Genomic DNA, 23913 nt, shown 5'->3' with positions numbered 1-23913 from the left:
ACAGAGCATTCGAGCAGACAGAATGACCTGGATTCTAGTCCCAGATCCATCAAACCGGCTGTCTCTATGTCTAGTTTGTATTCACTTACCAAAAGATGATTAATAACTGTCCTATTTCCTGATACATTTTGACCCAGTAAAAGTGTTGTGAAGACTAGTTATTCACAATACTGGATGTTATTCCGAAACCTGATCTTGTCTTCCAAATCGAGACTTCCAGGATCTCAGTATTTACCGAACGCTGCTTCTCCGCGATTACTGTGCCCAGCCCACCACATCTTACTTCATTTCCTCCTCCCAAGCTGAAGGTCGGCAGTACCATCAGCGAGGACTTCCAGAAGAGGAATCAGGCACTATGAAGTTAAGGAGCTTGCCTGAGGTCCCCGGGCTGTGAGGGGACGGTGTGGACCTGAAGCTGACTTTCAGTATCAGGTCTCAACCACCATCTTTCCAAAGCGAGACGAGGAGCATTTTAATCCACTGTTAGGAAAATGGACCAAATGGTACAACCCTAAGCACCGCTAATCCAGTTTCAGCAAGTAGCACCCGAGTGCCAGTTTCCTCCCACATCCCACCTCTAGTAGTGGGGGACACGGACAATATGTATACTTCTTAGCTGAAAGCATGGGATTTGAATGGCGAGCTTCTATTTCCTCTGCGTGCGTATGGCTTCCCTTGTGTTCCCACACGCAGTTCCAAGCACAGCGGACCCTTGGGTTTGCACTGTGTGGGTCCACTCACATGACAACTGTTTCTAGTACAGGGCTGCAAATCTATTTTTTCTTTGTGATTTTCTTAGTAACATTTTCTTCCCTCTAGCTTACTTTATTGTAAGAACACAGTACACTTTCATATAGCATATATATGCTTATCAACTTCTTGCTACCAGTAAGGTGGTCGAGAGCAGGCTGCTAGTTAAGTTCTGGGGAAGTCAAGTTGTATGTGGATTTTTAACCACATCAGGGGCCAGCACCCCAACCCCCCGGGTTGCACAAGGGTTGACTACAGTTACTTTTAACTGCATTTCTGTGACGTTCTGCAGACACAGCTCCCCTCCCAAACTAGCAGCCCCTCCCTGGCAAATAAGTGGAACAGATGTAACTCTTCTAAGCACGAAGGAAGTCTCCAACTCACCCGGAGGATCAGGAGATACGGTTCAGGGGTAATTATGGCCTCTTCTCCTGATGTGTGGATGACAGGGTGAAGGGAGAGGGCAGAAACAGAAAAGAGAGCGGGCTGGGGCCCTGGCGTGCTCCTGAAGAACAGCAGAGATGGTGAGCTGCCGTGACGTCTCCAACCAAATGTCCAGGCCAATAATCCCAGGAGCCCACAGTTTTGGGGGTAGAGGTCTTAGAACGAGGGGTGGAGGTGTCTATCACTCACATTTGGCAACCCTTACTGTAAAGAGCCCCAGAACAAATACTTCAGGCTTTGTGGGCCTTTGTGGGCCTTAGGGTCTACTCATCTTTGCCCCCTGTGGCTGGAAAGCAGCCAGAGACGGAGAGTAAACAAATGGGCCTTCTATGAGATGTGCCTTCGAAGAACGTGACAAAGCCAAGTGGCAGAGTCTGCCGGCACTATTCTCTTTTCCTAACTACAGGTTTCCCGAGACTCTCTACGATGCACTTGGCTCCAAGCCTCAGACATTCATTTGTCTGTGGCCTCTGCTGCTTCTGGGGCTTTGGCCACCGGGTGCTGATGTGAGGAGCCCCTGCCGAATGCCATCACAGAGCTGCCCTCAATGGCCCCAGATTGTATCAAATCCAGCACACCCCAAACTGGACACCTTCTCCTGTCTCTGAAACAAGTCTGCTGTCCAAATACTCACTCTTAATGTGGCCAAACATTGTGGAAAAGCTGGACATCCTCTCCCTCATTATCTAATGAAGCTCTGTCACTGGTTTATTTTTTTGAAGATTTTATTTATTTGGGGCCCCTGGGTGGCTCAGTTGTTAGGCAGCTGCCTTTGGCTCAGGTCATGATCCCCGGGTCCTGGGATGGAGCCCCACATTGGGCTCCCTGCTTGGCGGGAAGCTTGTTTCTCCCTCTGCCACTCTCCCTGCTTGTGCTCTCTCTCGCTCGCTGTCTCCCTCTTTGTCAAATAAATAAATAAAATCTTAAAAAATATATATATATTTATTTACTTGAAGGAGAGAGAGAGAGAGAGAGAAGCAGACTCCCCACTGAGCAGGGAGCCTGATGCGGGGTTCAATCCCAGGACCCAGAGACCATGACCTGAATTGAAGGCAGTCACTTAATTGACTGAGCCACCCAGGTGTCCCGAAGTTCTGTCACTTCTTAATCATTCATTCCAGCACCTTTCTTGAGCACCTACTATGTTGTGGGAGCAAGGGAACACTTCACTTCACTGCAGTGCTAATAGCAAGGGAAGCAGCTACGCTCAAGAACAAAGCAAATGTGGTCCTTGTCCTTAGACAGCCTAGTCCGTGGTGAAGGCACAGTAAACAAACAGCCACGGTATGCTTACAGAAAGTTCTTCAAAAGGACGAGCACATGGCTGGTGGGCCAGGGGAAGCTGACTGCCACGGAGGGACCAAGGAAGGGCTTTCTGAGGCGAAGCTGAAGCTTGGCAAAAAGTAGCCGACACATGGGACTGAGGGCTAAGGAAAGGTGTTTTAGGCACCACCTTGAGCCACGCCAAGGATCAAGGCAAGAGAACAGGGATGACTGGAGGACATGGCTGGGGAGCGGAGCACCAAAGGGGCAACTGTGAAAGCTGAGAAGCTCAGGCTGGCAGGGCCATACCCTCAAGGAACTAGTAAGCCATACTGAAGACAATGAGCCAGATTGCAAGGCACCAGGGTAGCCACTCAGAGGGCTCTGAGCACTTGAGGAAGGCTCTGGCTACAGTGTGTGAAATGGGTTCAAAGGGTCTAAGGGCAGAGGGAAGAGCAGTCAGGCGGCCTCTGCAACACTCTAGGAGACAGAGCCCTGTGCAGATGTGCAGCACACATGGGGGGGTGTGGGTCCGGAGCCCAGGGTCCAGGCAGGACGTCGGTCAGGAGCAGTCAGCCTACAGATGGTAACTGAGGCAAGGAGGCCCAGCGGCATCACTTCGGGGAAAGGAATAGAGTCAGCAGAAGTCTAAGAAACTAGCCCGCAGTGAGGAGCCTCTAGGGAAGAAACACAGGACAAGGAACTAGCAAGAGCTGAGAACCAAGAGCCACAGAGTCCAAGGGAACGGAGCGTTCGGAGCAGGAGCGGCCCCAGTGATCAAGAGAGATAAGGAAAGACAAGTTATCTGTGGATCTGGGAACAAGAATGGTCTCAGTAAGAAGGGGTCATTGGCTCCCTTGGCAAGAGCAGTGTGTGTGGAGGGGGAACGATCACCGTGTGCAGGCGCACGGGAAGGAGGCAAGGCAGGTGGCTGTCCCGCGGCACGGTCGCACGTAGGCATAGCTGGCGCGGGCTTGAGCCCTGCGGGGGAGGAGAGAGATAAGGAGGCAGCCGCAGGGGAACGGAGGGTCATGGGAGTGCTCTTTGTTTTCTTCTCCAAGGATGAGAGATATGAGTCAGTAGAATCCTGATGGCAGAGAGCAGAAACAGGGAGTTGTAGACAGAGGAAAACAGAGTGGGATCCAGTGCACAGACAGTTGCCTTGGAAAACTGGAAGGACATCTTTTCCAGCGAGACGTAGAGAAAGAAAGGGGAAGGCAGGGCCAGGGGTCAAAAATAAGCAGGAAGTCCGGCAGCAGAAAGCAGACTTTGCCTGGCCACAGGCTTCACCTCTCCCCGGAGCCTGCCTGCGCACAGGGGTGAGGCACGAGGGTGGGCTTAGACACCGAACTGCTCTCCCACAACTCCTGAGCCATCAACACCTGTACAGGTGGCCTCAGCAGGTTACCCGACTTCAGCTGCCTCAGTTTCATTATTTATAGAATGGCAAAAACCCAGCATCCATCCCACAGGGTTGGAAGGACATGTCTGATAAGCGCCAGTGACTTTTCAAAATGAGACCATCCTACACTTTCTCTTCCCATCATGATCACAGTAGCCCTGGATCTTGGCCACAGTGACCCAGTGGACCTGTGTTTCTCAGCTCTTCCTGATTTACCTCAAATGAACACAAGGTGACTTTCCCGTCTTCCCAGTTTGGAAACAGTTCCCTTTTACCTAAGGCAAACTAAGGGGCGCCTGGGTGGCTCAGTGGGTTAAACCCTCTGCCTTCAGCTCAGGTCATGATCTCAGGGTCCTGGGATCAAGCTCTGCATCGGGCTCTCTGCTCAGCACGGAGCCTGCTTCCCTTCCTCTCTCTCTCTCTGCCTACTTGTGATCTCTGTCAAATAAATAAAATCATTAAAAAAAAAAAAAAGGCCAAACTAATTCCAATTTTGGAAACTGATCCAAAAAAATATTTTACACACACACACACACACACACACTCTCATGTTCATATGCATATGTTTATGTGTATAAACCCTCGTCAGCTGGGCCTGAAGCACCGAGCTGGCCCACCTCTGTGCCATGGATAGGTGGAAATAACCTACTTTTCTGTCCTCTGAAACGGTTTCCCACCCTCCAAGGTCCAACTCAAACCCTTGTTCTGGAGAGGAGCCTTTTCTAACTGCTTCAGTGACCCCCGAATACTTCCTCCACAGGAGCCCCAGTTTTGCTGCTCTGTCTCAGGTCGCTCGCCTAGTTCAAGGACACATACAGAGGGAAGTCACCAGAGCAGAGAATGGGCTACTTTGCACTCCTGATTCCCAAATGAGGGGGCGTCTAAGTGCTTGAGCCCCAAAGCAAATGAATGGTCATGATGGGAAAAATGTTCTGGGCATAAGCAATCTGGAACTCGTTTTCGTGACATTTGCTTGGCAGGATGGCGTTCCTGGGCCATCCAAGGAGGATACGAGGTTACCTCCCCAGTGGGCAACGTGAGCGCTACACTGAGTCCGTCATCAAAGGTTAAGGATATGAGAGCTCCTGCAGACTCTCCCCCAGAGCCAAGTTTCACCTTACCCCTTCTATGGCTCATGGGTAATTAAAGTACAGAATTTACTTATAAAAAACCATGCTTTGAGAGGGTCTCTACATTCTATAAATTATCACAAAATTCCTTAAAGAAAAAAGTGACAGGAACGAGTTACGTAGACCCCAGCCTCAAAAATAAAGTGAAAAAAAAAAAAAAAAAAAAAAAACAACTGAACTCTGGACAAGGGGTTTCTGGGAAGTGGACGGTCACTTCAGCAGAGAATCTAGTTCCACCAGATCACGGGATGTGCTGAGAGGATATCTGCTAGCTGGACAACATGGCATTTTAAGATAGATCCCTTGGGATTTTCCCACTGATGTGTCCTTTCTAAGAACTATGTTAGACCACTGAAGTGGGGAATAGATAAGCCAGTTTAATTCTATGCAATGTGGGGTTGGACTATGCTCATGAGCAGATGATTTTATGGCGACGTCCCTGTGAGCACTCAGAACGAGAATTCTCTCGGGAGGCTGCTCTACACAAACGAAATGGATTACTAGCACATTCCCACCGCCAAGCCAGGGCATGATGGAAATGCGCAGCTGCTCCCATGCTGCAGCCACTGGGCTCCCTCCCTGCTGCACCCCCAGCTCGCGGAGGAGTGTTTCCGATCGCAGATGGCACGGTCCTCTTCAAGGGCTTGCCGCTGGCCACAGGGGCCATGAGGACACGGAGAAGCCCAAGTGGGCCCGGCTCAAAATTCAACAGCTTTCAAAGACAGAGCCAGTCCTTCAAGGCCAGCAGTGGGACCTGAACACATGGAAGATCCATTTTTTCCTTGTCAAACAGGGGTGTTTATGTACGGTCCCTTTCTGGACTACCAGCACAGCTGGATGGGGAACACTGAGAGTTTTGCTTCCCTTTGCGGAGTCGGGGTGACCTGGGGAAAACACATGTTTGGACAAGAGCAGGTGAGACGCAGAGCTGAGGCCTCATGATTCTAGGGGCTTAAGGCACAGACCACAAAGAGAAGAGGCAACTCCTAGCAGTATATGCAATTGTTTTAGAATAAAGGAGACAAAAAAGATTTAACTGAGGGGCCAAGATCGGGAGAGTGAATCAATTTATGTTTATTATTCCCCAGACTGATACAAGGATAAACTTCCCAGAGCCGCCTTTTCAAGCTAGAATTTCCCTCTCTAAGGCAAGAGCAAAGCAGCAAAGTCAAATAATTACCTTCTCTGGCCAGATTCCCAGGTGGAAGTAGAGCCTGGCTTGAAGGAGGAGGAGCTGCACCTGGTCCGGGTACATGGCCAGATAGAGATCCAACGAGTCTCTCAGGAGCTGGTAGGACTGGTCGATGCCTTCCCTGGCAGGGGACATAAATCACCATCTTATTCTGGTGCTTCTAGGCTGAGACCCTCCATTTCAAAGCCTGGGTTGTAAAAGTAATGGACACAAATGCCACACCTTTTCTAATTCTGGAACTGCCTTTCTGTTCAGTACGTCGCTACAATGATTTTAGTAATAATGATAGTCCCCAAAGAAACACAACTTTTGTATCCCGCTTTGGTGATGGGCATTAAACTAAACTTACAATCGCGTTCCCTATACAATCATCTCAGTAACCCTGTACATAATTAAAAATAAATTCTGAACACATAGAGCCCAGAGGACTCTTATGCGACAGGAGAACTGTTCTGTATGAGACCACAACAGTGGACACATGTCATGATGCATTTACTCAAACCCACAGAACGCGCTACAAGAGAGAAGGCGAATGTGGACCATAAACTCGTTAATGACCTGGCCTTGGAGGTGCATCAACCACAACTAACGTCCCACTCTGATGGGGGACCGTGCCAGTGGGAGAGTCTGTGGCAGACAGAAGGGCCAGGGGCGATACAAAAACTCTCTGTACTTTCTGCTTCATTTTGTTATGAACCTAAAATTGCTCTAAAAAAAGAAAACCTATTTAAAAAGAAACAAAACTATGACTTCAACAACCTTCTATTTTCCCGTAAGACAAATCCCCTGACTCAGAAGCAAAATAGTTTCATACTTTTCTTATCTAAGTGATAGAAATGCATAAATCAAGGGATTTGACAAAGCACTTCGACGTGAGAACATGCTGCCCCCGAAAAATAACCTTCACCCATCTAAAATACCCTTGTTACTCAAGAATACTTTCAGTATTATGGACAGCTTGCACGAGCAGACTGCAAAGGTGTCAAAGAATCACTTAGCACATCTTAAACTGGACAGCACCGTGTCACAGGGATGAGTTTCTTCCCGCAGTGGGTTGACGGCTGTAGATAATCCCAGCTGTGCCCCACAGCATCCATGGCTTTGCCAAACCCACCATTCGTGCATCAAATAAAATCCTCCATAAGGCCATCCATGCCTCCAAAGACATGCACTTGGCACGAGTGCTGGAAAACCAAGAAAACCTTACCGCTTTCCCAGGCTTAAAAGGTTTCCCACCATGCGCTGTAACACTTTCTTCACGTTGACCACCCCGTACAGCGCTGCCGTCACGTGCTGGCCAATCAAGTATTCACACTCCTTCACGGTCAGCTGCTTCCCCTTCCCGAAGGCGTCTATGTAAATGTAGTCAAAGATGTCCAGGCTTGCCCTATGTGAACGGCACACGAAGTCAGCCAGATCTCAGGTCAGAGCTGAACAAAGCATTTATCCAACCACCGCACCCCCACACCCCCACCTCTACTGAAATTAGAGCCTGAGTATGAACACAGCAGCGTTCCAAGTATTAGAGCCTTGTCTAAAGTTCAAAATCTACCTGCCCTGCTGCACAAAGACTGCAGGACACAGGTTTAAGGAACAGCACTGACGTGTGGCATCAAATACAGTTTTGGGGGCTATTAGGCCAGATTAAACCAAGTTTGAGAATAAACTAGAATTCATCGACGTGGTCTACAAGACACTCAATCCAAAGTTTGGTTGACAGCAATACTGACGGAAGGCTGAGGCCCTCTGTGCACTCTGCAGTTGGCACAGTGCCTGTGGGCTCTGAGGCTTGGGGGCTGTGATGAAAGTTACGGAGCCCTGCCCCTAAGTCTGCAGACACGTTCAGGTGGTCAGCTCGGCCTGGGAGTCTGCACCAGACCAGAGAGCAGGGCCCCGGCACTCAACCATGCCGTCCCTCCTATGAACCGTGCTCTCGAACAGGGTGGCCCACGCTGAGTGAAGCAGTGGGAGGAGGTCACACAAAGCAAGTCCTCACCGCATTACCAAGAACATTCTATGAGGATTCCTAAGAGATTCAGTGGGTCTTTGTTTCAGAGATAGTTGTTTTTTTTTTTCCTTGAGCAACTGTTCCACTTTGATCTTATGCCCACTGCAAGCCATGTTAAGAGATTTTCTCTTTGGCTTCTTTAAAAAAACCCAGTCAGATTCCTTCCTAGAGTCCTACCAATATCCCTTCTGTGGCAAGACAGATGGAATGTTCCAGAAACAAGGAAGGCTCTTCAACTCTTAATATGAGTCTAGGAGAACCACGTATGTACACACAAATTTATAGGCAAAAATCCTAAATAAAGCACGAGCAAATCATACAACGTGTTTTTAAAAATCCATATGATTAAGAAAGATGTACCCCAAGAATGAAAGGAGAACTGAACGTTAAAAATCTATTTCAACACACATAGTCTCTAAAAAAGAAAACTACATGATTATATCAGACACAGAAAGGATATTTTGGGAAAAAAAAACCAATGCCCACTTTTTTAATAAAACTGAAGCAAACTATAAATTTAGAAGGCAGCTCTGATAATCCCAATGGAAGAAAATACCCCAAACATCATGCTTGATGATGAAATTTTAAAAGCATTCCACCTAGGGGCGCTTGGGTAGTTCAGTAGACTAAGCATCTGCCTTTGGCTCTGGTCATGATTCCAGGTCCTGGGATAGAGCCCTGCATCGGGCCCCCTGCTCAGCAGGCAGTCTGCTCTTCCTTCTCCCTCTGCTATTCCCCCTGCTTGTGCTCTCTTACTCTCTCAAATGAATATATAAAATCTTTTTTTTAAGCTTTTATTTATTTGTTTGTCAGACAGCGAGCAAGCACAAGCAGGGGAACAGCACGCAGAGGGAGAAGCAGGATCCACGCCAGGCAAGGACCCCAATGAAGGGCTCAATCCCAGGACCCCGGGATCATGACTGGAGCCAAAGGCAGCCACTCAGGTACCCCTGAATGGGTAAAATCTTTTAAAATAAATAAGTAAAGAAAGGCATTCCACCTAAAGTCCTACCTAAGACAAGGGTACCCGCTATCACTGTTTCTACTCAACTTTGTGCAAGAGGACCCAGTCAGCACAGTAAGTACAAGAAACAGAAATGTACAAGGGCTAGAAAGAAAAGAAACAAAACTGTCATGATTCACGGACAATATGATGCTCTACACAGAAAACCCAAGAGTTGACAATGAGCTCTAATAATTTATTCAGCAAAGGGATTATCAAGGGCACCTGGGTGGCTCAGTGGGTTAAAGCCTCTGTCTTCGGCTCAGGTCATGGTCTCGGGGTCCTGGGATCGAGCCCCACATCGGGCTCTCTGCTTGGCAGGAGGCCTGCTTCCTCCTCCCTCTGCCTGACTTTCTACCTGCTTGTGATCTCTGTCAAATAAATAAATAAAAATCTTAAAAAAAAAAGGGGGGGGGGATTATCAGATCTATCCCTAAATATCAATCATGTCCCTATACATCAACACTTAGTAAACGTAATTTTTAAAAACTACCATTTATAATAGCAACAAAAAATTTAAGGTTCTTAATGAATAAAACTAGCAAAAAGCCAAAGAACTCCATGAAGAACACAATAAAATCGTTTTAAGGGGTCACCTGAATGACTCATTCAGTTGAGCGTCTAACCTGACTTCAACTCAGGTCATCTCAGGGTCATGAGACTGAGCTCTGCACTGGGCTCTGAGCTGAGCGTGGAGCCTGCTTACGATTCTCTTTCCCTCTCCCCACCTTCCCTCTCTAAAAATAAGTAAGTAAGTAAGTAAATAAATAAATAAATAAAATCTTCTTGAAGACATTAAAGACCAATGTTTAGGGAGGTATCGTGTTCACAGACTCATTGGTCAAACACTGACGATACCGTTCATATTCGTCTATGACTCAGGATAAGCTCTGGTGCCTGTCAATATCCATATGGGCTTCTGAAGGAGTCTGGTAAATGGATTTTTTTTTTTTTTTTCATTTATTTGAGAGAGAGACACAGTGACGGAGATAGTGTGAGAGAGAACAAGCAGGGAGGAGAGGTTGAAGCAAGCTCCCGCTGAGCAGGGAACCCGATGCAGGGCTCGATCCCAGGATTCTGGGATCACGACCAGAGCCAAAGGCAGACGCTCAGCCAACTGAGCCACCCAGGCACCCCTGCTAAATGGATTCTAGAACTATAGAAGAGCAAAAAGCTAAGCATAGCCAAGGGAATTTTGAAGAACTCACTGGGGGGTCTAACCAGCAGGTACTAGTTAATGACAGAGCTACAGTAAGTAGACTATACGGTTTTGGTGCCAGGACAGAGCAGAGACCAGATTAACAGGGAACATGGGTGGAAGTGAGGTGGAAGTGAGGACCTGGAGGGCCTGCAGCCCTGTGGTGTGCCCCCCACTACTCTCACCAGCTTCCTCTCTTTCCTGAGGACCCAGCCAGGAGGCTCAGTGTTTACTTCTGCCAGGTGCCTTGGGTGCTAACAAGTTACTTCACTGTTCAGCTGCATTGCTAGTGTGCATTTGCTGCAGCCTCAGGAAAAATGACAGTTACCACACACAACTGTACCCAGCAATAAGTTACTTTGGCAAATAACACGGTCATTAGTTTTAAATGCTTTATATCATGCAGAGATCCTTGGTGGATTATTACATGGCCATTTAAGATCATTTATGAGGTATTTAGGGGAAATTGGTTGGGTTATTTAGGGAGAGAGAATGGGCTGAAAAAGCATACTTCCCATTTACAGTAACGGAAAATGGGTGTCTGTTATCCAAAAAAGAAGTCATGCAACACATTTTTAGAAATAGATATTGGAAAAGAAAGGAAGCCCATACACACCATTTAAGGAAATATACGTATGTGATGAACTATAAAAATTTGCAGGGAAGTAAGAAAACTTCCAGATAACTGGTGGGGATCTCTGCAGAGCGGGGGGGAAGAAGGGGATAAGGAAGGATATCCAGAAGGTTCCAACCATACACGTTTTACTTCTTGAACGAGGTGCAGAAATAGAGATGAGTGGGGCACCCAGGGGACTCAGCTGGCTGAGCAGATGTCTGACGCCTGACTTTGGCTCAGGTCATGATCTCAGGGTCCTGGGATGGAGCCCCAAGTCAGGCTCCGTGCTGAGTGTGGAGTCTGCTTGAGGTTCTCTCTCTCCCTTGCCCTCCGCCCCTCCCCGAACTTATGCATGCATGCTTTCTAATAAATAAATCTTAAAAAAAAAAAAAAAACCCTTTCTTCTAGGTAGGTCTCAGAATTCTACTAGGTGTGTAAAGCACTGGGTCATCTCAATCCTCCAAACCATTTGAAAAACACGTGCCCCATTTTTCACAGAGTAAAAAACTGAGACTCAGAGGAAGCAGGTCTGAACCCTGCCCGACTTCAAAGCTCAGGTATTTTCTATTATTCCATTCACCAAAGGATATCACAGTCACCCAAAGAACAGGATATGATTAAATAATGTTTCTTTTTTCTCTAAATGGCACATTCAATGAGAAGATAGTTCTGCCTATTTGACGAACTGTTTCTTTCAGAAAAGCGAAGCAAGCCCCAGCTGGTAAGAAATCGAGCATTTGCTTTGCACACGAGTGAGAACGTGGCCACGCGGTCCTTCCCTCCACCTCCCTTGTTGCCCTCCCCCCTCCCCCCTCCGTTCTCTGATGAGGAGGGAGGAGATTTTATGGAAGACCACAAAGTAAGACTTTCTTTAAGAACTCTTTGATCTAGATGGATTTCACAGATATATCAGAACATCTCATCCTAAAACGGCAGAATACACATTCTTTTCAAGTACACATGGGACATTCTCCAGAATATATCACGTACCGGGTCACAAATCAGGCCTCAACAAATACAAAAAGATTGAGATCATACCATACGTCTTTTCTGACCAACCACAAGAAAAAATGTGGAGAGACCACAAATATGTGGATATTAAACAACATGTTACTAAACAATGAATGGGTCAACCAAGAAATCAGAGAAGAAATTTAAAAATACATGGAAATAAATGAAAATGGAAACACAACTGTCCAAAACCTCTGGGTTGCAGCAAAGGTGGTCATTAGAGGGAAGTATATAGCAATACAGTTATACAATACATTAGAAGCAAGAAAAAATCTCAAACAATCCAACCTTACTCCTAAAGAAACTGGAAAAAGAACAAGAAACGAAACCTTAAGTCAGCAGAAGAAGGGAAATAAGAAAAGTAAATGATATAGAAAAACAAAACAAAACCCCAATAGAACAGATTAATGAAACCAAGTACCAGTTCTTTGAAAAATAAAATTGATAAACCTCTAGCCAGACTTATCAAAAAGCAAAGCGAAAGGACCCCAAAAGAATAAAATCACAAACGAGACAGGAGAAATAACAACCAACACCACAGAAATACGTCCAGTTATAAGAGAATAGTATGAAAAATTATGTCACCAAATCAGACAATCTGGAAGAAATGGATAAATTCCTAGAAACAAAGTACCAAAATAAACAGAAAGAAAAAGAAAATTTGAACAGAGCAATAACCAGCAAAGAAACTGAATCAGTAATAAAAATAAATCTCCCAACAAACAGAAGTCTAGGGCCAGATGGCTTCACAGGTAAATTCCACCAAACATTGAAAGAGAAGTTACTACCTACTATTCTTAAACTATTGCAAAAAACAGAAAAGAAAGGAAAACTTCCAAACTCCTTCTATGAGGCCAGCATTGCCTTTATTCCAAAACCAGATAAAAACTCCACTAAAAAAGAGAACTACAGGGGTACCTGGGTGGCTCCATCAGTTGAGCACCAGACTCGACTTTGGCTGCGGTCATGATCCCACGGTTGTGAGACTGAGCCCTGAGTTGGGCTCCACACTCAGCACGGAGTCTGCCTGTCCTTCTCCCTCCCCTCTTGGCCCCCCCTCACATTGGTGCATGCACATGCACGCTCTCTCAAATAAATAAAATCTTAAAACAAAAACAAAAACAGAACTACAGGCCAATCAATATCCCTGATGAACATGGATGCAAAAATCCTCAACAAAATACTAGCAAACAGAATCCAACAACACATTAGGAGAATCACTCACCATAATCAAGTGGGGTTTATTCCTGGGTTGCAAGGGTAGTTCAGTATTCACAATCAATCCACGTGATACACCATAGTAATAAAAGAACAGAACCAGATGATCACTTCAGCAGATGCAGAAAAAGCATTTGAGAAAGTACAGCATCCACTCATGATAAAAACACTCAACAAAGTAGGTTTAGAGGAAACATATCACAACATAATATAAAGGTCATAAACAAAAAAAAAACCCCATCTTCAGTGGGAAAAAACAGCGCTTTTCCTCTATGGTCAGGAATAAGACAAGGATGTCCACTCCCACCACTGTCATTTAACACAGTACCGAAGTCCTAGCCACTGCAATCAGACAACAAAAATAAAAGGAATCCAAAGAGGCAAGAAGTCAAACTCTCACCATCTGCAGATGACACAAGACTCTATATAGATAACCCAAAAGATTCCACTAAATAAAGTCACACGATACAAAATCCGCCTACAGATATCTGGTGCATTTACATACACCAAAAATGAAGCAGCAGAAAGAAAATTAAAAATCAATTTCATTTTTAAAAAAATCAATTTCATTCATAATTGTGCCAAAACAGTAGGATACCTAGGAATAAACCTAACCAAAGAAGTGAAAGACCTGTCCTCTGAAAACGATAAAGCACTGATGAAAGAAATCAAAGAAGACACAACGAAATGAAAAGACATTCTGTGCAAGAATCCATTTGGCAAGAATAGCCAAAGTAACCATGAAAAAGCAAAGCGAAGCTCGAGGCATCACAATTCCGGACTTCAAATATAGTATAAAGCTGTAGTATCTCCAAACAGCATGGTGCTGGCATCAAAACAGACACGTAGATCAATATAACAGAACAGAAAACCCAGAAATAAACCCACAATTACATGGTCAATTAAACTTTGATAAAGCAGGAAAATATCCAGTGAGGAAAGACAGTCTCTTCAACAAACAGTGTTGGGAAAACTGGACAGGAACACGCAAAAATCAAACACAAAAATTCAAAATGGATGAAAGACCTAAATGTGAGACACGAAACCATTAAAATCCTAGCGAAAACAGGCTGTAACCTATTTACATCAACCACAGCAACTTCTTTTTAGATACGATTCCTGAGGCAAGGGAAACAAAAGCAAAAGCACACTACTGGGATTTCATCAAAATAAAAAGCTTCGGCATAGTGAAGGAAACAACAAAACCAAAAAACAACCTATGGGATGGGAGAAGATACTTGTAAATGACAAATCTGATAAAGGGGTTAAGATCCCAAACCTACAAAGAACTTATACTGGGGCACTTGGCTGGCTCAGGGAAGTGTGCGACTCTTGATCTTGGAGTTGTGAGTTTGAGCCCCTCATTGGGTATAGAGATCATTAAATACAAAAACAAACAAACCAACAAAACCTTAAAAAACTCAGCACCCAAGAAACAAATGATCCAGCTACAGGATGGGCAGAGCCATGAATAGATGCTTTCCCAAAGAAGACATCCAGATGGCCAACAGACACATGACAAGATGCTTAGTATCACTCATTACCAGGAAATGCAAATCAAACCTATAACGAGCTATCACTTCACACCTGTCAGAATGGCTAAACTCAGTAACATAGGAAACTACATGTATTGGTGAAAATGTGGAAAAAGGGGAAACCCTCTTGCACTGTTGGTGGGAATGCAAACTGGTACCACTGAGGGAAACAATATGGAGGTTCCTCAAAAAATTACAAATAGAACTGACCTATTACTCAGCAACTGCATTAGTACAAAATTAGTACAAAAATACTAATTCAAAGGGATACGTGCTGTCTGATGTTTACAGCAGCTTTATCTACAACAGCCAAACTGTGGAAACAGCCCAAGTGTCCATCAACAGATAAGTGGAGAAAGAAGTGGTATACTTATTCACAATGGAATATTACTCAGCCATCAAAAAGAATGCAATCCTGCCACTTGCAACAATACCGATGGACCTAGAGAATATAAGACTAAGCAAAGTAAGTCGGTCAGAAAAAGACAAATACCATACGCTTTCACTCATATGTCAAATTTAACAAACAGAAGAGCAAAGGGGGGGGGGAAGGAGGTGCAAACCAAGAAACAGACTATTAACTACAGAGAACAATCTCATGGTTACCAGAGGGGAGGCGGGTGGGGTGTGGTAGGAAGGGTGAAATAATGATGGGGATTAAGGCTTATGGTGAGGAGCTCTGGATATTCTACAGGAAGTGCCAAATCCCCTGAAACTAACAGTACGCTGTATGTGAACTAACTGGGATTTAAGTAAAAACGATAAAAAAAAAAAAAAAAAAGCAACATTCCTTAAAACAGAACAAAAACCTCTTTGATCTGTTGTGCTTTGTAACGAGGGACTTGGAGATCCACCTGAAATGCCGAACTCCTAGTCCTACTCTTTTTTTTTTTTTTTTTAAGATTTTATTTATTTATTTGACAGACAGATCACAAGTAAGCAGAGAGGCAGGCAGAGAGAGAGAGGGAAGCAGGCTCACTGCTGAGCAGAGAGCCCGATGTGGGGCTCGATCCCAGGACTCTGGGATCATGGCCTGAGCTCAAGGCAGAAGCTTTAACCCACTGAGCCACCCAGGTGCCCTCTATCCTACTCTTTATACATACTTTGAGAGACTTGTAAATTCACGTGCAGCTTTAAGAAATAATACAGAAAGATCCAGAGTGCCCTTCTCCCAGAATCAGAGTCCTGACACGGATGGCCAAGGATCGGACAGCTGGCCCATCCCCGTGCTCTGGTGAACCTCTGTTCAGTTCCTGTGCTTCCTCTCACCACCACGGGAGTGAATCCTGAGGCCCAGTCGCGACATGGCCTAGTGACTCACCCTTCTGCACCTTGGCACCACCTTAACAAGAAGTGACTGGGGAAGTTGACAGGCTCCAGTGGGACCCCCAACTGCCGGGCAATTGTCAAGTAGAGCAGAGACATGCTGATCGGGATTCCTGTTCTGCGAATCAAAACCTAAAGGAGAAAAAAAATCCTTCAGCTTCACGGAAAGGAATCGCACCTCATCGCTCCTACCATGTAAGTGCTATGGGGCACCCGCTGTGCACTGGGAATGACACTAGGTTTTCGTGGCTTAAGTGGAGGAATATTTGATTTATTTAGATAAGGGGTCTGCAAACTGCAGTCTGTGGGCCAGATCTACTCCACTGCCTGTTTCTGTATGGGGCCTGCATAAGAAGAGTGTCAACACTTTAGTATTTTAAAAAAACAGCCAAAAGAATACTATTCCGTGACACATAAAAATTACATGAAATTCAAATCTCCGTATCTGTACAGGAAGTTTCAAAGGAACACAGCCACACTCATTTGTTTTTGCGTTGTCCATGCCTCCTTTCAACTCCAGCAGCAGATCTGGGCATTGAGGACACACGGCCTATGGCCTGCAGAGCCAAAACCTCTGACCCTTGACAGAGAAAGTTTGCAGATCTGGGATTTAGGGGGTCTGTCTTCCAAAAAGAATAAAAGGCCATTCCAAGGAAAGAAAAAAAATTAGGGTAGCACAGAGGGCAAAAGAATAGATTTGAAAACGGTGCCGAGGACAAAGGACATAAAAACTAAATATCAATGATACAGCCGGCCAAGTTTCTTCTGACCCTTTGAAAGGCCAGTGCAGAAAAAAGACCTGATTAGTTTTAACAGTTTTGTGTTTATAAGACACAAACTGACCAAAGTCAGAGAAATACCTATTTCCAGACAGAAAATGATCTCAAGGGTTTTCACACAGAGTTAAGGAATAAAAATCCAGAGCAATATCCTGATGGTAGAGGCAAAAATGAGTTTCCCTGGGCACTGAGAGATGAAAAGACAATGCATTTGCCCTCAAAGATGACACAACTGGTCAGAAATGAGCTGAAAAAATATGTATTGTTCTGTTTTAATTCACCCACATTTACCTGGTGCATGTACAAGTTGAGGGCATTATAGTAATCCATCCGGTTCCCCTTAAACTTGAGCTGGTCGTAAAGGACATAGTTCATGGCATCCAACACCTGGCTCTGGAGTTCTATCTCCATTATCATGGAGGATTCGCCTGAAACACAGAGATCTACTCTGAGGACACAAGTACTCCCCAAGGTGTGACCATCGCCCCAAACAACCCGCACCACGAAGACACTAGCAGTGTCCCAACAGGACCCAGCAGGTACTGCCGGTCCAGGGTGGAGAAACGAGTATGAACTCAGAAGTCTTTTCGCATCTCCCGGTGAGCACATGGTAGCATCACTAACTGCTTTTCTGGTGACGTCAGAGCAACACCCTGCAGAGTTTCTCAAATCAACCAATCGCTCTGCTAGGTTCTCTTTTACAAATATGGCTGGATCGAAAGCAATTCCACACCTGCCTTGAAGGCCAAGCTGGGGTGCCGGCTGTTGATGCCCCGGAGGGTTTTGCAAACGAGCTCCACGATGCTGTCAATCTGGGCCTGGATATCTTTGAGGCTGATGTCAGAGAGAGGATTGCAGTACTGGTCAATATATACAGCACCTGAAAATGAACAGGAATTACTGAATAAGCTATTTGTACCCTTTCCCTCGCAGTTGCTCATTCAGCCCAGACACCGAGGGCCACAGTTCTTTGCATCATCTTCCCAGGTAAGCTTCATTCGTGGAGGACAGACCTTGCTGCTAGTACACGGAGAAGGAGTCACATTCTCACAACAAAGGAGTTTAAACACTTTATTTTTAAAAAATAAACCAGGGGCGCCTGGGTGGCTCAGTGGGTTAAAGCCTCTGCCTTCAGCTCAGGTCGTGATCCCAGGGTCCTGGGATCGAGTCCTACATCGGGCTCTCTGCTCAGCAGGGAGCCTGCTTCCCTTCCTCTCTCTGCCTGCCTCTCTGCCTACTTGTGATCTCTCTCTCTCTGTGTCAAATAAATAAATAAAATCTTTTAAAATAAATAAATAAACCAAATCCTCTCTCAAAGGTTATGGACTCAAAAATGGGCATGAGACAAATCATGTTCCCATATTCTATTACAAAGAAAAATAAACGCTATAAAGGAGCTCCTTCCAGGAAGTCTGAAAACATAATGGCTTAAGACAATCACTTTACTTAAAAAAAAAAAAAAAAGGTTGAGGGGCACCTGGCTCGATGGTTAAGTGTCTGCCTTTGGCTCGGGTCACAATCTTGGGGTCATGGGACAATCTTGGGGTCATGGGATCGAGCCCCGCATGAGACTCCCAGCTCAGCAGGGAATCTGCATCTCCTTCTCCCTTTGCGTCTCCCCCTGCTTGTGCGCTCTCTCTCCCTCTTTCTCTCTCAAATGAATAAATAAAATCTTTTAAAAAATTTACAAATTGAAACCCTCAATGAGGGATTTCTACAATTTGTACCCCTCAAAGATGAGACAGTGAATGAACTTTGGAGAGGAGACAGTACTTTCAAATCAGAGAAATACTGACACTCAGCCAACCTGCTGCTGAAGACTTAGACAAAGTAGACCAGAGACATAGTCTCTGGAATCCAGCTTGGTTCTCTACTGCCTTAGGCAATTTTCTAACCAGATGCCAAAGGGCTAACTTGATTATTTGGTTATAAGACCTTTTCATTTGAGAAGCTGCAGTTATGACTTTTTTTTTTTGAGTCATTTTAAATTCAAGAGGTCAGGTTCTTGATCCCCTACTTACACTGCAAGGAGCTGAAAGCAGGCATCAAGAGAGCCAGTCCCAGTTTTGCCCCTTAGCTAGTCACGGACTCCTGGGATTTCTTGGGATGGTTTCCTCACCTATTGCCTGAAGTCCAATCCATCCTGATGCTATGATTTCTAGACTGCATTAGTCCTATCAGATTATTCTTGTTAGTCTCCATGGATCAAAACCCTGGAGCTGACTTCCACTTGCTCAACAACCTTCAATGGAGCACTGATCTGGATGAGTCAGTGAAAATCGTACTATTACTTCATATTTGGAAGATGAAAAAGAAGTCAGTCTTCATAAATAAGCTACAGAAAACAAAGCCTGTCAAATCATTCCTCACTGGGAAAAAACAGATAGGGGTAATTCTCCACTCCAAGACACACAGGAGAAGATTCCGGGGTGGTGAGGCTGTTGGAGTTTAATCAACTGAAACAGATTTTTCACTTCCTTCCGGATGATGAGACTTTTACAGCATCAAGAAGAACCTGCACTAGGCAATGTGGAGTACATAGTGATCAGAATCATGTTAAGGTCAAGGGACACAAGAAACTTCATGATGAGCTGGAGAACAAATAACCCACACTGTGCCGTGGTTTACTAGTCAGTGCTAAGGCACGCAAGCCTCCTGAGGCGAGTAAATCTGCAAGCGTTGCAGTAATCAGCAGAAACGCAATGGAAGTTTAAATCTGAACTGTACTTCTGCGGTCGAGCAGGATTTAAGAGGGAATTCTAAGAAAAATGAAAATACCACTAATGAAGATAAGCAGCCAGGAGGGGAGGACAATGATCCGGCTGGAACAAAGGGGGTGTCCTGGAGACTAACAGGCAAAGGTTTGGGCGAGGGATCCCAGATTATGGCAGTCACTAAAAAGCAGGCAGAGTTAATTAAAAAAAAAAAAAAAAAAAAAAGGCCAAGTTTCAGGTAGGACCGGCGCTAGGTCTCAGCGGCCTTGAGGCTTAGGAAAGCAAGTACTGCTTAGAAAGCGGCTGCTGGGAGAGGCGGTGACAGCCCACACGACCACAGGAATAAAATGGGGACACAACCATGCCAGCACTGGAAAGGAAGAAAACTGAAGAACAGGGTAAGTCACAGGGAGGAGGGAATGAAAGTGAATGAACAGGGGCGCCTGGGTGGCTCAGTGGGTTAAAGCCTCTGCCTTCAGCTCAGGTCAAGATCCCAGGCTCCTGGGATCGAGCCCCATATCCAGCTCTCTGCTCAACAGGGAGCCTGCTTCCTCCTCTCTCTCTCTGCCTGCCTCTCTGCCTACTTGTGATCTCTATCTGTCAAATAAATAAAATCTTAAAGAAAAAAAGTGAATGAACAGTCCTATCTGTACTTCATAACCGTAATTTATGGCAGGGCTTATGCAATACACTAGGAATTTAAATTAGTTTAAAAAAATGAAGTCACATTTTGTTCTTGTCTGACTTAGCAGGAACGAAGTTATTCTGTTTGTCATGTCTGTCCACTCGACTTCTTTCTCCTCACTTCTTGTCATGGACATGCAGACTCACTGATGCACAAGAACACTGGGTCCTCATTCAGCTCCAACCAGGGAGGGGAGCTGAAGGGATCTGCCCGAGGTCACACGGAGACAAAACTGGACAAATTTATTTCTGATTTGGAAATGATGCTTCAAAGTTCAGAAAAAGGGAATTTAACCTCATTAGCTCAGTTATCAGCCTCATGCTTTGAACCAACAATACATCTTTAGAAAACACTGTCTCTTTAACTGACAGCCAAACACTGGCAAAATCTTAGCTCTGCAGTTAGCAGTTCTGCCTGTCTAACTGATCAGACTGTAAAATCCCGCCCTCAAGGATGGTCTCCACTACTGTAGTGAGCGACAACTCAGCTGCTAGTTAGAAGATCTCTGTCAGAGCCTCACCTTCAAGATACGATTCATAGTCATCAGGCTGCTGAAGAAATGCCTTAAGGTTATTTAAAATTTTCTGTTGGCGTAGGTAGTAGAGAATTTTTTTAGCGTAGTATTTCCAGGTCAAAGCTTTTCTGGAAAACAAACAAAAATAAGTCAATGAGAATCAAGATACTAACACCTTGATTACCTTAATTTTTATTTCACACTGATCATAGGATGTAAAGAGCCTACTTAACAAGAATAATATAATTGCTTCGTGATCACACAGCACTTGTTATCATGGAGGCAGACAGCACAATTTACGACTTTGCATCTGTCACTAACACTAGATTATTCGTGCTGAAATCTAAGAAACACTGACCTGTTCGGCTTCAGATTGACTAAAAAGAAATCCAGGAGAAACCTGAAAGCCGGGGCAGCTGGCTGAGGCTCACGAACCGGGGTGAGGTATCTGGAATCCTTTGCTGGCCCCTGGGCACCTGCCTTAGGGAACACAGGCCTTGGGCTAATGCTTTTCTCTTTCTATGCTTATTCCATGGTGATCTCATCCCATCTCACGGTTTCAAGTATTATTCCCATTATTTTCCAAATTACTATTTCCACTATTATTTCCAGCCCTCAGTTTATTTTCCAGTATGCATTTCTGCTCTAAACTCCAGATCCGTATAACCGACTGCTACTCCACATCCCCACCTGGGTGTCTGGTGAACTCCTTACGCATGTGTCCCCTCCCAGTCACCCCCCCTCAGGTAAAGGTAATCTGCCATTGCAATTAGGCTAAAAACCTTGTAGACCTCCTGGCCTCCTTGCTCGCTTGCTCTCAGAGGCCACATCTAACCCATCCACCTATGCTAATCGATCTATCTTCAAAGTCTACCAGACATGTGAACACTTCTCAATCACTCATCTAAGTCCCCAGCATCTTCTGTCTGCGTTATAAAAGCACCTGAACTGAGCTCTCAGCTTTAACTCTGCCCCTTCACAGTCTCCCCTCCACACGGCGATCCAAATGCCTCACTGAGCATGCTAAGTCACAGCATGGGTTTTCCACTTTGCTCAAAGTAAAAGCCCCAGTCCTAACGATGACCTAAGAGGTCCTTTAAACTCTCCCCTCATGGCCCCTCTGACCTCAATTCCTGCTCTTCCCTGCCTCCTCCAGGCCTCTGGCCACACCGCTTCCCTGTCGTTCCTTCACTGCGCCTGATGGTGCTCACTTCAGGCCTCAGCACTCTCAGCTCCTCAACGACAACATTCCCTCCCTGGGGATCTGCACTCTGCACCCTCGCCTCCTTTCAGGGTTTCATTCAAATGTCATCTCGAGTTAGGTCTTCTCCTCTCACCACCAAGCCAAACACCCCTCCTTGATTAGTATTTGTTTACAGCAATTCGAATCTTCTAATGTAATCAATCATCTTAAGTTGGTTAGTGACGATCTCCCCCACTAAGAATGGAAGCCCAATGAAGACAGGGCTTTTTGTGTTGTTCACTAGTGTATTCTCAGTGCCTGAGAGAGAGCCTGGTACACAGAAGATGCTTAATACTTGCTAAGTAAATGAAATGCGTCACCAGATATTCCAAATGCACACATGGATCATGGGAAATAGGAGGGAGACTGATTAGTTTATCAGTGTGGCTTCAGAAATACAGAACTCTCTGGAGCGCCTTGATTGCTTAGTCGCTTAAGCAACTGCCTTCAGCTCGGGGCATGATCTCCAGGTCCCGGGATCAAGACCCACACTGGGCTTCCTGCTCAGTGGGGAGCCTGCTTCTTCTCCCTCTGTGCTGCCCCTCTTCCCCACCCTGCTTGTGCTTTCTCTCTGGCTCACTTTCAAAAAAAAGAAATCTTTAAAAAACAAAAAAAAAGAAAGAAAAGAACGACAGAACTTTTACTCTTCGGTTATTAAATGAAAATCAGAAGAGCTAGGTTATACTAGCTTTTAACCTTTGAGTTGTAAGGTATGCCAATCTAGAAAACTGCATGAAACAAACAAACAGCTTCATGAATTAAGCTCAATGCATGATAAGACAAACATCCTCATATCCACCCATCAGGCTAAGAAACAACTTTGCAGACCCCCCAGAGCCCTCCAGGGCCCTCTCTCCCATCTACAGCCATCACAACCCACACCTCCATGCTCACGATTGCCTCACCAAACGTATATCCCCGAACACTCTAAGTCTAGCCCATTTTGAGGTCATTCAAGTCTCTTAATGCATGGGATCCCCCTCCATCTTTTCTTTCCCTTGCACTTGATTTGTTGAAGAAACCTGGTTGTGTGACCTGCAGTTTCCCACAGTCTGGAATTGGTTGATTGCTTCCACAAGGTATGGTTTCACATGTTCTTCTGTCTTCTGAATTTCCTGTAAATTGGATGTAGATGCTTGATCAGATTCAGATTCCATTTATTTGGCAAGACTACTTCACAGGTGGTAGTGAAGTCCTTCCATCAGGAGGCAATCATGCCTTGGCTGGCCCTTTCGGTGATGTTAGCAGCCACTGCTCCTCAATGCCCAGGTCCATTAATTCATTAGAAGTTGCAAAGTGGTGATATTCTAATTCCACCATCCTTTCTTCATTTATTAGCTGGAGCATTTCTATAAGGAATAATCTCCACTCATCTACTATTTGATTCCCCCAATGGCACAGTATTTAGGAAAGGCAGGATAACCGCTTGTGTCTTTCCTTTTGTTTTTCAAAATAATTTGGATTCTTATTATCCTCCAAAGGTGAACAATCAGTTGTTCCTGAGTATTATTATGAACTAACAGAGCTATACACAGTTGGTATGATCCAACCCATCCCAGTTATTATTCACTCTGCTGCTCAAATCACATCTCTAGCCAATGGAAGCCTCTCCATGTTGGCCCCTGAACACTTAAAACATGAAATATTGGTACTTCTACTGATATCTGGTTCCAGACTTCCAAGATGCTCCAGCCTCATCTTTTTACAATGACCTGGAATCAGACCTAGAATCAGCCCTTTCCCCAAAACCATGGCTTCTTTTGATGGGAAAGGGTGTATCACGATTGTCTTCTGGGTACTAGGGATCACCATTTCTACTGGATTGGTTATTGTTTCTAGACCTTTCCAACAGACAGAAATAATAAATCTAGTGTATCTATAT

At 45.1% G+C, this 23913-nt stretch overlaps 1 protein-coding gene across 2 annotated transcripts in view; it reads right to left on the bottom strand.

Moving 5' to 3' along the window:
• FBXO21 (F-box protein 21) overlaps positions 1-23913 on the bottom strand; it is a 54103-nt gene that overhangs the window by 22759 nt on the left and 7431 nt on the right. For both annotated transcript variants that reach the window (XM_059138876.1, XM_059138877.1), the window contains exons 4-9: positions 20795-20916; positions 17609-17755; positions 17167-17303; positions 16092-16228; positions 7389-7568; positions 6170-6302 (exon numbers count right to left, since the gene is read on the bottom strand). In XM_059138876.1, coding sequence (XP_058994859.1) covers positions 6170-6302; positions 7389-7568; positions 16092-16228; positions 17167-17303; positions 17609-17755; positions 20795-20916 — 856 coding nt within the window. The remainder of the gene's footprint in view (positions 1-6169; positions 6303-7388; positions 7569-16091; positions 16229-17166; positions 17304-17608; positions 17756-20794; positions 20917-23913) is intronic.

Source organism: Mustela lutreola, chromosome 11, assembly GCF_030435805.1.
Source record: "Mustela lutreola isolate mMusLut2 chromosome 11, mMusLut2.pri, whole genome shotgun sequence".
Classification (NCBI taxonomy): Eukaryota; Metazoa; Chordata; class Mammalia; order Carnivora; family Mustelidae; genus Mustela; species Mustela lutreola.
This window is presented reverse-complemented; position numbering and strand designations above follow the sequence as displayed.